Raw genomic sequence first — 15,367 nt, 5'->3', positions numbered from 1 at the left:
CCCTTATTACATTCCTGTTCCCATTCTTACATTAAGGGGTTTAGTTTCCAGAATGAGGTCACATGTGGGGGGGGGTCCACTGTTCTGGCAGCATGGGGGCTTTGTAAACGCACATGGCTTTCAATTTCAGCCAAATTCTCTCTCCAAAAAACAAATTTTGCTCCTCCTCTTCTGAGCCCTGTAGTGGACCTGCAGAGCACTTTACATCCACATATGGGGTATTCCCTTACTCCGGAGAAAAAAGCCCCCCAAAATTTGTTACTGCATTTCTTCTATTACCCCTTTTGAAAATGAAAACTTTGGTAACCCCAGCATTTTAGTGAAAAAAATTTTTTTTCTTCATTTTCATGGAAATCCCTTATTACTTTCCTTAAGGGTGTAGTTTATGTCAGAACCGTTGCAACTATCAGCCACCCCTGTGCAAATCCCCAATTTAGGCCTCAAATGTACATAGTGCGCTCTCACTCATAAGCCCTGTTGTGTGCCTGCAGAGCACTTTACGTCCACATGTGGTGTATTTCCGTACTCAGGAGAAATTGCTTTACAAATTTTGGGGGTCTTTTTCTCCTTTTACCTCTTGTGAAAATGAAAAGTATGGGGCAACACAAGCATGTTAGTGTAAAAAATTACATTTTTTACACTAACGTGCTGGTGTAGCCACCAACTTTTCCTTTTAACAAGAGGTAAAAGGAGAAAAAGACTCCCAAAATTTGTAAAGCAATTTCTCCTGAGTACAGAAATACCCCATAAGTGGCCCTAAACTGTTGCCTTGAAATACTACAGGGCTCCGGAGTGAGAGAGCACCATGCACATTTGAGGCATAAATTAGGAATTTGCATAGGGGTGGCCCCAGATTCAAGCAAAAATACCCTACGGCAGAGTTTCCGAAACAGGGTGCTCCAGCTGTTGCAAAACTCCCAGCATGCCTGGACAGTCAATGGCTGTTTTCATTTTTATTTGGGGGGGGGGGGGTGCTAATTGCGTAGGGGTATGTGTATATGTAGTGTTTTACTCTTTATGTTGTATAGTGTAGTGGTTTTAGGGAACAGTCACATGGACGGGGTTCACAGCGAGTTTTCACGCTGTGAGCAGGAAACTCACTGTAAACCCGCGTGTGAATGTACCCTGACAGGTCGTGCATGCTGGGAGTTGTAGTTTTGCCACAGCTGGAGCAACACTGCTGGGGAAACCCTGAGATAGGTAACTAACTCCCAGCATGTACTGACAGCCGAAAGGCATGCTGGGAGTTGAAGATATGCAACAGCTGGAGGCACACAACTACAACTCCCAGCATGCCCAGACAACAGTTTGCTGTCCAGGCATGCTGGGAGTTGTAGTTTTGCAAGATCTAGATGACCAAAGTTTAGAGATCGCTGCACAGTGGTCTCCAAACTGTGGTCCTCCAGAGGCAAGGCCACAGACTCACCAGGTTCGCTGTCTGCCGCCTGTCCAGGATTGCCACCCGCTGCCTGCCTCTGTCCGATCGATTGAGGCAGGTAAGCACCAGGAGGACAACACACTGTCACAAACACTGGGATCGTTGAACAGATTGCTCTGTCTGTCCCCCTAATAATAGAGTCCCCCACTACCAGCATCTGTCTGGCCTGCCTTCAATCTTCTTCTCCTCCTTACTGGAGCAGACACCCCCTGCTGTCAAAGGCAGTGTCTTGCTGCAGCAGTGCTAACTCTGAACAAATATTCCTCTCATCTGCCAACCATGCAAACTTGATGGGGTGTGCCAGACATGTTTCCTCCTACCAGTTTTCTAAAAGCAATCCAGCTAAATGCCTGACTGTCCTCCATACCACTCCAAGCAGAGCAGGATGTGATAAGATCAATTGGCAGTTCGGTAAGGAGTGTGTGACACTCCTTACCTGCAGACAAAACTATGCACATCTGAAAAGGGGGTCACTAACATGAAAATATTGAAAAACTCGGCATTGAGCCATAGAACAGACCAGCATGACCTCCATGTGCTACAAGATATATAATGGTTACCAAACATGCATATTTTGTGCTCAAGAAGCAACAGCCTCTGTAAAAGTTGGAGGCTTATTGTGGGGTACATTAGAGGACTCATTACAAACCAGAGTGGTAAAACAACTGTGTATATAAGAACTAAATCTGCTCCAACTATAGATATACTAGGATATAAAAGGAAAATAGCCAACCTGAATCTGGCAGAACAACATCCCGTAGATGCAGCTGTCGAACAAGAAGTTTAAAGCTTTCTGTTCTAGTGGGGGATTCCTGGATCAGTCTGTCACAAATTCCCTATACAATATAGATTCAATTATAATATGAGGAGATACATGTATGTAGAGACAGAATACAGCATAGTAGGAATAGTAAATCACTCACCATATTACCATCATGAGCTTTTAAGTTGAACATCATGGCTGGCTCTGCTGTGACCACTGCATTTTGTACTAGATCTTGAACTGTGCAGAGTTCAGCACCTCCTTCACTACTCTGGGGATGTAGACAGTAGTCTCCAAACATTATTGGGACCTATAATAAATTGTCAGATAAAAATACAGTAGGAAAAACATTTGTCAAAATGTACCTGATGTGACTGCTTTGGTACAACATGAAGCAACATATCTGGACGCTCTTTAAAACTCCATGACACCAAGAGACCTGTCTGCTGCAGCTCTTGAAATCGGACTTCTATCTGGAAATGACAGAAGTTGGCAAGGCATTAGACTCTGTGCACACATAAGGGAGGATTATTCTACTTGCAGTCTAACAAAAATAAATTACCTAGTCCTACATTTCTCTAGCTTTTTGAAGAGCGAGTGCAATGTATTTACTGAAAAGTAACTGTTATTAGTAAAAAGCTTTAAAAAAGTAAGTAAATGTCAATCATCCAGAAATGTGTATTTTTTCCAAAGTTTTCATGGTCTGTCCATCAGTCAGTGAATAATTAAAGGGGTACTCGAGTGGAAAACTTATTTTTTTTTTTTTATCAACTGGTGCCAGAAAGTAAGACAGATTTGTAAATTACTTTTATAAAAAATTCTTAATCCTTTCAGTATTTATTAGCAGCTGTATACTACAGAGGAAATTCTTTTCTTTTTGGATTTATTTTCTGTCACAACCAAAGTGCTCTTTGCTGACACCGCTGTCCATTTTAGGAAATGTCCAGAGCAGCATATGTTTGCTATGGGGATTTTCTCCTGCCCTGGACAGTTCCTGACCTGGACAGTGGTGTCAACAGAAAGAACTCTGGTTGTGACAGAATACAGCCGCTAATAAGTACTGGAGGGATTAAGATTTTTGAATAGAAGTTTACCTTTCCGTTTACCTTTCTGGCATCAGTTGAATTAAGAAAAAAAAAGGTTTCCACCGGAGTACCCCTTTAAGCTTTGCCTCAATGTTATTACGCGACCTAATGGATGCCCTAACTTACAGTTGTCTGTACTGCATGCCACAGCAACTCCCCATAGACTCTAAATGAAGAGAAAGTACTGTCATTTCATACCCATTGCCCAGTGCATTTAAAAAAAATGTATGTTCATAATATAGATTGGTTAAAAAAAAGTACATATTTTTTTAGTTAAAAAGTGTCCCATACTTCTTACCACTAGGGGTTCCACCACTGTACAGAACACTGTCTTGTCTCTGTAGCTATTGCCTCTGTGTCTATGTACTGAGGCAAAATACAGAAAGTGTAGGTGGGACAAGCAGGGCTCGGTGCATGCCTCCAGCTTGTCAATCAGAGTGCTCTGTGAGGGTGTCACAGAGCCTTAGGCTATATTCACACAGCAGAATTTCTGCATGTAAAATTCTGCATCAAATTAAAGTCCTATAAACTTCAATGGGATTCCGCAATCCCATTCACACGGATGCAAGGCTGCCGCGGGAATATCCTTGAGTTCTAACTCATATGTGATCAACAGTGTTGTGACTGCAGCGCAACACTGATATGTGAGTGCAATATCTCACTATATCCTCTATAGGTGAAACAAGTAGATTCTAAACAGATCATCTTTTCACAATTTTGGATTTAACGGCACTTAGATAGCACCTGTCTTTTCTTTCTCTCTGCATATTCTTCTCTTACAGAGGCATATGAATATATGGTCACAGATACGTAAACTGCTAGTAAGAGTGATGAGGACCCAACATTCCCCCTGTTGTCATGCACGACATCTAGAGACTCCCCTGAGTCAAACAACAGACCCAGTGGATTATACACCCCAAATACCTGTATTAACTGGGAATGCAATTTCCATATGCAAGGCTAACAGAGAAGAACAGTTTCAAGACTAACACCTATACTTAACAATTCATTGTGCATAACCCCAGCTCTAGTTATGCTCAACCTAACAGGTGGGCCCCTGTGTAATTCTGTCCAAGATGGGCAAATTTTGGGGCATTTTACGGAGCACGGGCCTGATGTACCATGCCCCTATATACCGCATGGCCCAGTTCGAAGGCATATTGTGGTTTCTGCATTATAATAATAATGCCACATGCCTACCCCGAGAAGACCCTAGTTATGATTGGCTCTATAAGACCAGGCCACTTATAGACCATTCAGTACCACATTTCAGCAGGTATATCCCCGACAGGGAACTATCAACTGACGAGTCCTGGTGCACTTTAAGAGGAGGTTACCATTTCGCCAATACATGGAAAAGTAGGAGGGCAAGGTATGGCAAGAAAAGATATAAATCATGTGAAAGTGCATCAAAATACATGTTCCAGTTCTGTGTACATGAAGGAAAGGACTCAACAATTGAACCCCCAAAATGCCACCCTCCCCGCCATGGGAATTAATGTAAAGATAGATAGAGAGTTAGTGCACCAAATGCTGTACTAGGGCTACGATCTGTAACTGGGTAATTTTTATACAAACATCCCCCTATTTAAATGCCTCGTTGCCAGAAGTACAGTGGAATGCAGCACTGTAAGAAAAACCAGAGAGGTCTCCTGAAACCGTTGCTTGTTGGCATATTGTGTGTCCAGTATTGTTAAGAAAATTCAATTTTTAAGTGTGATATCTATGTTTTACTATGTTTCATTATATGCTTAATGCAGCTAAGATGGCTCCCATGAATCAGAAGGAATCAAAACCAAACTGCTACGCTTGAGCTATGTATTCAAAAGCAGATTGCACTGGAACTCTGTGATTGGCAATAAAGTCTTGTTACATCATGAGCCACCAGTGAACCTGAGCCAATCCAATAACATCTTTGTATGTGTATAAAAGACAGTGCCAGCCTACAACAGGTTTGACTCTTTTGATGAATTTTCAAGGAACTTCAGCTGTATGGCTAGGGACTATTGATAGTATTCAGAAAATTTGGCAGACTAAATGGGCCAAATGGTTCTTATCTGCCTAAACATTCTAGGTTTCTAAATCCCCCACACTAGAAAGGAAGAAGGACACAAAATAATGCAGGGTGTGTTACCACAAGAGAGGTATCCACAGGTACACAACTTATCAGTGCTAGACCTGACCCACAAAGCCAGGACCGTGTACTCCCTGCTTTTAAATGTATTGTACATCTCTGCAGTTTTGATTTATCTTAACGGGGGGTTGTGCACATAATCCTGATGTACTCCACACCTCATGCTACTTATGATTAGTTCATTTTACCCCCCATTTCATCCAAATCCCTTCTATGCGCCCTCTCCTGTTCTATTATGCGCAATCAGGAGCTGTGCATCATAGCGGGATGGTCCCCGTTGCTATGAGATGGGGGCGATGTCTGGCATTAACTCAGGAACTGCGATCAAAGTTGATTATGGCGTCTAAAATGTAAAAAATATTATCCCGGCAGCTCAGTTGAGTCGATGGTAAAATCAGTAGGGGGCCCTATCAACGAAGGGAGGGCTCTTACCAGCCTCTTCGCCGTTCATATTTATATATTTTTTGTTTCACCATAGATTTGGTGATAAAATTAGTGAGGTCATTACTAAGTACAATTGGTAGTGCAAAAAAACAAGTCTTCATATGGGTCTGTAGAAACAAAATTGAAAGTGCTATGGCTATTCAAAGACTAGGAAAAAAAACGAAAATTAAAAAATGAAAAAACATTAATTACTCTTACCAGTAATTGTTTTTCATTTGGAGAGACCGCCTCCTTCCTCAGGACAGGAAACACATAAGGACCATAGGAGCTGCTATTCCCCAGTTCTTAAGCAAGTATCAAGGAGTAACAACCCAAAAGGAATTATCAATGAATAATAATCAACCATAACCTACATACATAGCTAGGAAATATTATTATATCTCCCTTTTTTTTTTTTTTTTTTTTTTACATATAACATGGGAGGGAATTAGTAGGTGCCATCATGGGCTCATCGAAAAACAATTACCGGTAAGAGTAATTAATGTTTTCCCTATCGCCCATGATGGCACCTTTGGAGAGTGAGTAGACTAGACTAATAAAAGAGGGGGGGGGGGGGACTACTGCCTGGAGAACTTTACAAACAAATGAAAGATCCTCATCTCTCATTTGATTCAACCTGTAGTGTTTGTAAAAGGTATGTGGTGAACTCCAGGTGGCTGCTCTGCAGATGTGCTGAATAGAAGCTGAGGCTCTTTCTGCCCTGATGTAGAAACGGATCTGGTAGAATGAGCACTAAACCCTGAAGGGGTATTTAGATTTGCAGAAGTGTATGCTAACTGGATGGATTGTTTTATCCACCTTGCCACAGTGCTAGGAGCAGCTGCTCTACCTCTATTCAGCCCCTGGAATTGAAGTAACAACTTAGGCGACAATCTTTAGATCTCTCTAAATAATGAAGAAGACATCTCCTAACATCTAGACAATGGAATTCTTTTTCCTTGTCATTTTTAGGATTTTCACAGAAGGAAGGTAGAATCACAACTTGAGCTCTATGGAAGTCAGAGACCATCTTGGGGAGAAAGGCTGGATCAGGAGACAACACCACTCTATCATTAAAGACAGACAAATAGGGCTGGTTAATAGAGAAACTAGTAATTTCCCCAACCCTCCTGGCGGATATGACTGCTAAAAGAAACACAAGCTTAAAGGTAGGAATCTTTAAGGGAACCTCGACTAATGGCTCAAAGGGAGTTTTTGTTAGACAATTTAGGACAATATTTAAGTCCCAAGGTGGAACCAATGGTCTAACCACCGGAGACATCCTAACTGCTGCTGATAAAAATATTTTTATCCAGGGATGTTCCGCTAGTTTATAATCAAAAAGAGCACTAAGTGCTGACACTTGAACTTTTAAAGTACTGGATCTAAGCTGTTTATCTAGACCCGCTTGCAAAAATTCTAATATTTTTGTGATGTCAGGAGTTTTAAGAACATCAATAGGGTTTTGCATGAATCTACCAAAGGCTTTCTAAGTTCTTAAATAAATTTGAGAAGTTACCTTTTTTCTGCTCGCCAACAGAGTAGTAATAATACGATCAGAAACACCCCTTTGTTCTAAGATGCCCCGCTCAACAGCCATGCCATCAGATGCAGATTGGAGGTCTTGGCATGCATAACTGGACCCTGATGTAGAAGGTTAGGGGACTCTGGAAGATCCAGGGATCTGACACTGACATCATCCTCAACCAGGTGAACCATACCCTGCAGGGCCAGAATGGGGCAATGAACACTACTCTCGCCCTGTCCGCTCTGATCTTCGTTAGGACTCTTGGAAGTAACCTGACCGGAGGGAAGGAATAAAGAAGTCCCCTGCACCAACTCTGTGAAAAGGAGTCTATCCCTAGGGGGTGATCTGCTGGTGACAGGGAGAAAAAAATCCTTTACTTTCCTGTTGGCCTTTGAGGCGAACAGATCTATGCGGGGAGTACCCTAACGTTGATAAATCTGGAGAAAAATTGTCTGATCTAATTCCCAATTCCCTTGGTTCAGGTGATTTCTGCTGAGATAGTCCGCCACCTGATTTTGGGACCCCTTTAGATGGAGAGCAAACAAGGAGCTGAGATGCATCTCTGCCAGTCTGAAGATGTGAAGTCCTCATGAGGGAAGGGGATCTGGTACCCCCTTGATGATTTAAGTAGGCGACTACTGTGGAATTGTCTGACAGAACTTTTAGGTATTTTCCACCAAGCAGAGGAACGGATTGTGAGATGGCGAACAGGACTGCCTTCAATTCTCTTAGGTTCTGAGATTCTCTGGAACTCTCCTGACTCCATTGACCCTGAAGGATTAAGGATTCTCCGTGGGCTCCCCACCCCCAGGGGCTTGCGTCTGTAGTAAGGCAAAATTCGTTCTTTTTTACCTAATAAATGCCCTTTTCTAGATTTGCCGGATTTAACCAACAGAGAAGAGACCTCTTTACTTGGGCTGAAGGGGTCATGTAAGTATCTAGAGAATCGGGGACTCCATACCACTGGCTCAGGATTTGTTCCTGTAGCCTTCTCGAATGGTACTGAGCCCATAAAACCGCTGGGATACAAGAAGTTAACAGGCCCAGCACAGACATGGGAGCTCCTTTAGTTTCAGTAGCTGAGACACTTTCTGCCTGACCAAAATCACCTTGGATTGGGGAAGAAAGGAGATTTGACGGGTGTAATCCAGGCCTATCCCCAGGAATGTGCATACCTGAGAAGGGACCAGGTGGGATTTGTCTAGATTCACTTCCCACCCTAGTTGCCACAGAATTTTTTGAGTCTGAAGAACCTGCCGAATCAAGAGCTCCTCCGAGTCTGACAACAAAAAGGAAATCGTCTAAGTACGGAACTATGACTATATTTTGTTCTCTTACATGGGCCATCACCTCGGCCATAAGTTTGGTGAAGACTCGGGGAGAGCCTGTGATAGGCCAAAGGGAAGCGCCTAAAACTGGAGGTGAAATAGGCAGGTTCCCAAGACTACCGCCACCCTTAAATATTTTTGATGACCTTGGAAAATCGGGACATGATAATATGCGTCCCTCAAGTCCAAGGTCACCATAAAACAGTTCAGGTTCAGGATAGCTGATTGAATCGTTTCCATTTGAAATTTCTGGTACTTCAGGAAATGATTCAATAGCTTGAGATTTATTATAGTGCGGAAGGAGCCATTGGGCTTTCTTACCAGGAAGAGCGTGGAGTAGAATCCCAGACCTCGCTCTTCTTCCGGAAACTGAACTGAACCAGAACTCTCTTCTGAATCAAGGAGAAGACTTCTTTCTCCAGGGCAGCTTGTTTCTCTGGAAACCTTCAGAGATCTGTTGGAACAAATCTGGGAGACGGGAGACCTGAGAAAACAATTTTTAAACCGTTTTTTTATTGTGGACAAAATCCAGTGGCTTGCAGAAATTTTCTCCCGTTGGGGAAGAAAATGAGATAACCTGCCCCCCACTGGGAACCTCAAGTCATTGCTGACTGGACTACTTGGAGGTTTCAGGAGTAATGAACATGAAACCTCTGATTCTTCTCTGGCCTCGCCACTGCTTGGCCTTGTATGAATCTCTCCGAAATCTCATCTTTCCTCTCCCACGAAAGGGCATCTTGTTCTGGTTGGGGAAGGAAGGGATCAAGGGAAAGGCCTTCTTCCTATCTGCTGCTTTCTCTAAGACCAGATCTACATCAGTCCCAAAAAGAAAGGAACCTTCACAGGGTATAGCACATAATTTAGATTTGGAGGTAAGATCACCTCCTTTCCACTCTTTAACCCAAATAGCCAGTCAGGCAGAGTTGGCACAGGCCGAGGCTTTAGCGGATAGTCTTAGGGTGTCTGCAGAAGCATCCGATATAAAAAGTCTGCCGCTGCTGCCAAGGTAGGGATTGATTGAAGCAATTGGTCTCTAGGAGCACCATCCCTGATCTGCTCCCCCAGCTGATCAATCCAGACTTTTAAAGATCTTGCCACAGATGTGGTAGCAATAATTGGTGTGAAGGAGCCTGCTGTTGCTTCTCAGGCTCTTTTAAGAAATCCATCAGCCCTTCTGTCCATTGGCTCCTTTAGAGAGCCGGCATCCTCAAATGGTAGGGCTGCTTTTTTAGACATCTTAGCTACAGGTGGATCAATTCTAGGGGACCTATCCCCATTGACGGTGAAGTCTTCCTGAAAAGGATATTTTCTCTTAATAATGCTCGGTACTATAGCATATCTCTTATCTGGTCTTTGCCATTCAAACTTTATAATAGAGGTCAAAGAGTCATGCACTGGGAACCCAATCATTTTCCGGGGTGTAAGGCCTTCATGCATGCGATCTTGCACAGATAAAGGCTCAATCATATCATCAAGCTTCATGTTCGATCTGACCACTCTGACTAGGCCGTCCACATTTTCAGTAGGAAAAAGAGCACCACTATGAACCTCCTCCAAAATTTCTGACTCTTAATCCAAATCACTTTCTTCCAATTCAAAAAAATCTCTTTGCTCTGAAAAACCAGGTACAGAAGAATGTACGGCTATAGTGGAATAACTAGGCTCTGGCTGCACGGATGACCAAGTGGACATACAGGCCTTAATCCCTTCTCCGACTACCTCCTGCATACTTTTGGAGAAAGACGGAGACACATCCTCCACAATCCTTTTAACACAGGCTTCACAATGTGAAGCTTCTTTCTACAAAGAACACACTCTTTACTCTTACATTTAGCCTTCCTAGGCATTTCCTTAGTCTAAAACAAATGAACACTACTATTAAAAGGTTGCAAAAAAACTTCATGGGACAGGTGTCCCCTTACCCTACCATAGTACCGGTTCGGCTGTTACAGCAGGCTCCATTTCAATGCGGGTCGCTTGTTCCATTGACTTGGAGCAAGCACTTCTCCTGGATCCTGGAGAGGTATCGGATTTCGCCCTTCCCGGTCAGAAGCCGCAAGGACTTCCCTCTCCAGGTACTTGGAATAGGCCGCAGCGCCCCCTTTCTCCTCCCGGCGAAAGCGCATTGTTGTGACGCGTGCTGAATACGTACGCTCGTCACGCAACGTGCGTGCGTACGCACGCAGACTCCGCCCCCCCTCTTCCCGGAAGCGAACGCCGCCGGATCGCGAACGCTAGGCCGCGCCGCAAGAGGAGAAGGCCGCATGCACCTGCCGGAGGGAGCGAGAGGGACCGGGAGAGGTCACCCAGACTTAGCGGCTGCCCCCATACGAAGGTCTTTAAGCCGCTTGCAGGTATCCTGTATGTCCCAATTAGACCAGGGCCCCCACAGCCCCATACTTACATGCAAACTTCCCGAAGTACGGGACCCGTCCAGGTTACCACCCGCAGGACAGGAAACAGAACTGGGGAATAGCAGCTCCTATGGTCCTTATATACAAACTGTTTCCAGTTCCTGTTTCCTGTCCTGAGGAAGGAGGCGGTCTCTCCAAAAGGTGCCATTATGGGCGATCGGGAAATCCCTGTGTCATTAAGGGGTTGAATGAGCATTGTGCGATCCAAAAACCTTTTGTATGTTGTTACTGATGAAAATTAAAGACCTTTTGTATTATGGCTGTTTAAAAAATTTGGAATATTTAATAAAGAAAATGGCACCAGAAAATCCCACCACTAGGGGTCCCCATACCTACTGGGACACTAACCAGTCCTGCAGCAGCTTGTCCATGATTTCTGGACATGAAAAAACTCATGGACATGACACACCAATCACCACACACTACCACAAAGGAGGGACACATCCCCTTCCCCTGAGAGGATTTCTAACACTATGAGCTAACAAAAAGAGGTTTTTATTTTTAATAAATATAGGTGATCAAGGCATAAAAGTTACATGTAAATTGTCAGGATTAGGTACTGATTAACAAATATTTTTTTTTTTGTAAGATCTGACAGGTACACTAAGATGTGTATATTCTAAAATGGGGTCACTTCTCAGGGGTTCCTACTGTACGTGGGTACCTCAGAGACTCTGCAAAATTGACAATGTACCCCCAAAAGCATATCAGCAAACTTTGTGCTCCAGTAGGCCCTAGAAAGTCCTTTAATTCCAAGCCCTGCCAAGAGCCAAGGCTACATAAACCATGAAAAACATTTGGTATTGCCATAGCCAGGAATACCTACAAAACAATTCCTGTGTGTATGTCTCCAGTGGCACAAGCTAGGTGTTGCAATTACAATTTTCACTCTGTACAACAGCTTTGAAAAACATTTGTTCGGTGAAAAAAGAGCAAATTAACATCAATATGTAAAATTTTCATGGCGTAATGCTAAAAATGATTAACACCTGTGGGAGCTACCCCTAAATGAATAATTTGAGGGGTTTAGTTTCCAAAATGGGGGTCACTTGTGAGGTACTGGTACCACCATGGGCACTGCAAGTGTGCATGGTGTGAGAAAACAGATTCTGCAAATTCTACATAAAAAATGCCAAAAGGCACTCCTCATTTTGTGCCTTGCTGTGTGCCTAAACAGCAGCTTATTACCAAATATAGTGTACTGATGTGATCAGGAGAAATTAGGTATCAAAGATTAGGGTGCTATCATCCATGTGTTCCTTGTGAAAGAGAGACTGCTCCATGCCTCCAATACGCAGAGCTGCACAATACCACTACAAGGAAGAAGACACAACTTTACATATACTGGGAGGATTGCTGCAAGTGAGGCTATTTTTTTTTTTTTTTTTTAGCTGTTCACCCACATTATAACCCAGTATACTGGGTTTAGTGTGTGTACACAGCTTGTCTGTTTCTCTTTAAGGACATAGACCATTTTGGCTGTAAGGACATAGTCAATTTCATTTTAGCATTTTCGTTTTTTCCTCCTCGCTTATAAGAGGAATTACTTTTTTCTCCACTAATTGTATTTTGTAATGACACCTTTCATTTTACCATAATTAAAGATAAATTAAAGAGTACCTGTCACTAAGCTAAACTTTGAATTCCTTATGTAATTATAAGACACTTTGCTATTTACTTGCTGTTAAAATTCTCAGGAGACCAAACTCAGGAAGTGCGTGCAGGGTACTATTAACACCCCGAAGTGCATGAGGGGTGTTAGAAGTAGTAAGGGAATATAATCTGAGTTTAGAAAATATGGCTTGATGACAGGTACCCTTTAAAGGAATACTGTAGTGGAAAATAACTTCTCTGGCAGTCTGCAGGAAAGGGACTTGTCTGTCCCCAGCATGACGTGGGGGCCGACACGGCCCCTGCCCCCCGCGATCTATAACTTATCCCCTATCTGAAGGAGTTATTTTCCACTGCATTATTGTTTTTTACGCTGTACACTTTATGGTAAAACTGCCATGTTTTGTTTATTCTGTGGGTCAAAATGATTAAAAGGATCCCAATGTTTACTTTCCTAACACTGTTTTTTTATTATATGTATTTAATTTTTGTTATATACATTTGGGTGGGGGGTAAATTGTTACTAACTGTTCAGTACTATGTTATATAGCTCCAGGCTCTCCAGGCTGCACAAGAAGCTTGACCATCCTGCATGCCAGAGGGAGGCAAGATACCTTTGGCAGTCATTTGAGCTTATCGAACCCCCACAATTGACAGCAGGGGTCCTATAAGACCACAAGAACCTCTGGCTTCGCTATAGATGCAGTGATTGGCATTCATCATGGCATTTACTTGGTTAATGGCAGACATCAGCATGATCGCTGGTGATAGCCATTATAGGTGAGGCCCCGTCTGCTATGAGCTCACCTGCTCTGGCGCTTGCTTCACAGCTGAGACATAAGCGGACTGGGCAGTGTGGGAAGTTACTCGCCGCAGCACTGTATATTTACAGAGCATGTCCTTAAAGGGGTACTCCACTGGCCAGCTGTGTGCGCGCTGCGGGGGTCAGCCATGCTGCCTCGTGCCATCAGGCCATGATCCCTCAATGCAAGTCTATGGGAGGGGGCATGGCTGAGCCCTGCAGTGCGCACACAGCATTCGGAACTAAAGGTTCTGAATGCTGGCCAGTGGAGTACCCCTTTAAGGGGTTAAAGGGGTTATCTAGTGGTTACATTTCTTATTACCCTGAAGCTGTATACAAAAACACTTTAACTCACCTTCTGTCGCTCCCTCATAGCTCTGGGATTAGGGTGCCCCCATCTATGCTGACAGTCTGCTTCAGCAGAGCCAGCCAAGGCTGTAGATGTCATGTCACAGCGCAACTACCCCAATCACTGGTGGCAGCAGTGTTCTGCCTTGGCCAGTAACTGGTGAGCGGCACTGTCATGTCAGTTCCCCCCCACTGTGGATGCTACGCTCTGTAGCTTGGGAGAAAACAGTGTTACCAGAGCTACAAGGGAGCTGAAGAAGAGGAGTTAAAGTCTTTGTTATTTTTGTATGCAGCTTGGGGACAGTAAGGAATGAATTCCACTGGATAATCCCTTTAAAGTAAAAACAGCCTGTGTCTATAAGGGGTTAAAAGTAACTTTGCAAGCAAAATTTTTAGCAAATCTAAAAGGGTGTGTCATAAAAATGTGATTATGTTTATTTATTTATTTTTTTTACAAATTATACTGCTAGTAATAAAAAATTTAATAAAAGAAAAGAAAAGAAAGACAGAACTACAGAAATAGCATAGCAATATCACCTGTGCACTTTGTATAGTTAAGGAGACCTGGTAGGTATCACAGGAAACAGCAACTGGGGACTCTTGAGTGACAGACACTGGAAATCGCACTGTGTCAGCACAAAGATGACAAAGGAACACCTACGATAGAGACAATACTGAAGGGTAAAATACAAACAAATAAGTAGGGTTGCTGTGATATCTAACTTAAAAAGGGTATTCCAGCATTAATAAGAAAAAAACAAAGACAATATATATATTTATTATCATTCTTATTATATTAATTATATACAGTCATGCCCGTAAATGTTGGCACCTCTGACATTTTTCAAGAAAATGAAGTTTTTCTCACAGAAAAGGATTGCAGTAACACATGTTTTGCAATATACACATGTTTATTCCCTTTGTGTGTATTGGAACTAAACCAAAAAAGGGAGGAAAAAAGCAAATTGGACATCATGTCACACCAAACTCCTAAAATGGGCTGGACAAAATTATTGCCACCATTTCAAAATTTTGGGTAAATAAGATTGTTTCAAGCATATGATGCTCCTTTAAACTCACCTAAGGCAAGTAACAGGCGTGGGCAATATAAAAATCACACCTGAAAGCAGATAAAGGAAAAAAGTTCACTTTAGTCTTTGCATTGTGTGTGTGTGTGTGTGCCACACTAAGCATGGACAACAGGAAGAGGAGAAGAGAACTGTCTGAGGACTTGAGAACCAAAATTGTGGAAACATTAATCTCACGGTTACAAGTCCATCTCCAGATATCTAGATTTGCCTTTGTCCACAGTTTGCAGCATTATCAAGAAGTTTGCAACCCATGGCACTGTAGCTAATCTCCCTGGGGGTGGACGGAAGAGAAAAATTGATGAAAGCTGTCAACGCAGGATAGTCTGGATGGTGGATAAGCAGCCCCAAACAAGTTCCAAAGAACCCCAAAGGCTCTGGGAGCATCAGTGTCAGCAAGAAGTA

At 43.0% G+C, this 15,367-nt stretch overlaps 1 protein-coding gene across 6 annotated transcripts in view; it reads right to left on the bottom strand.

Annotated features, from left to right (window-relative positions):
• The window catches only part of C2CD2L (C2CD2 like), a 260,267-nt gene that overhangs the window by 134,710 nt on the left and 110,190 nt on the right, over window positions 1-15,367 (bottom strand). For 5 of the 6 annotated variants that reach the window (XM_056544588.1, XM_056544591.1, XM_056544592.1 and 2 more), the window contains 4 exons: window positions 14,412-14,531; window positions 2,567-2,674; window positions 2,362-2,472; window positions 2,172-2,274 (listed from right to left, as the gene is read on the bottom strand). In XM_056544588.1, coding sequence (XP_056400563.1) covers window positions 2,172-2,274; window positions 2,362-2,472; window positions 2,567-2,674; window positions 14,412-14,531 — 442 coding nt within the window. The remainder of the gene's footprint in view (window positions 1-2,171; window positions 2,275-2,361; window positions 2,473-2,566; window positions 2,675-14,411; window positions 14,532-15,367) is intronic. The other variant, XM_056544589.1, reaches the window with a different exon arrangement.

This window comes from Hyla sarda, chromosome 10, assembly GCF_029499605.1.
Source record: "Hyla sarda isolate aHylSar1 chromosome 10, aHylSar1.hap1, whole genome shotgun sequence".
Taxonomy (NCBI): Eukaryota; Metazoa; Chordata; class Amphibia; order Anura; family Hylidae; genus Hyla; species Hyla sarda.
The sequence above is the reverse complement of the archived record's forward strand: the minus strand, read 5'-3'. Positions and strand labels throughout refer to the sequence as shown.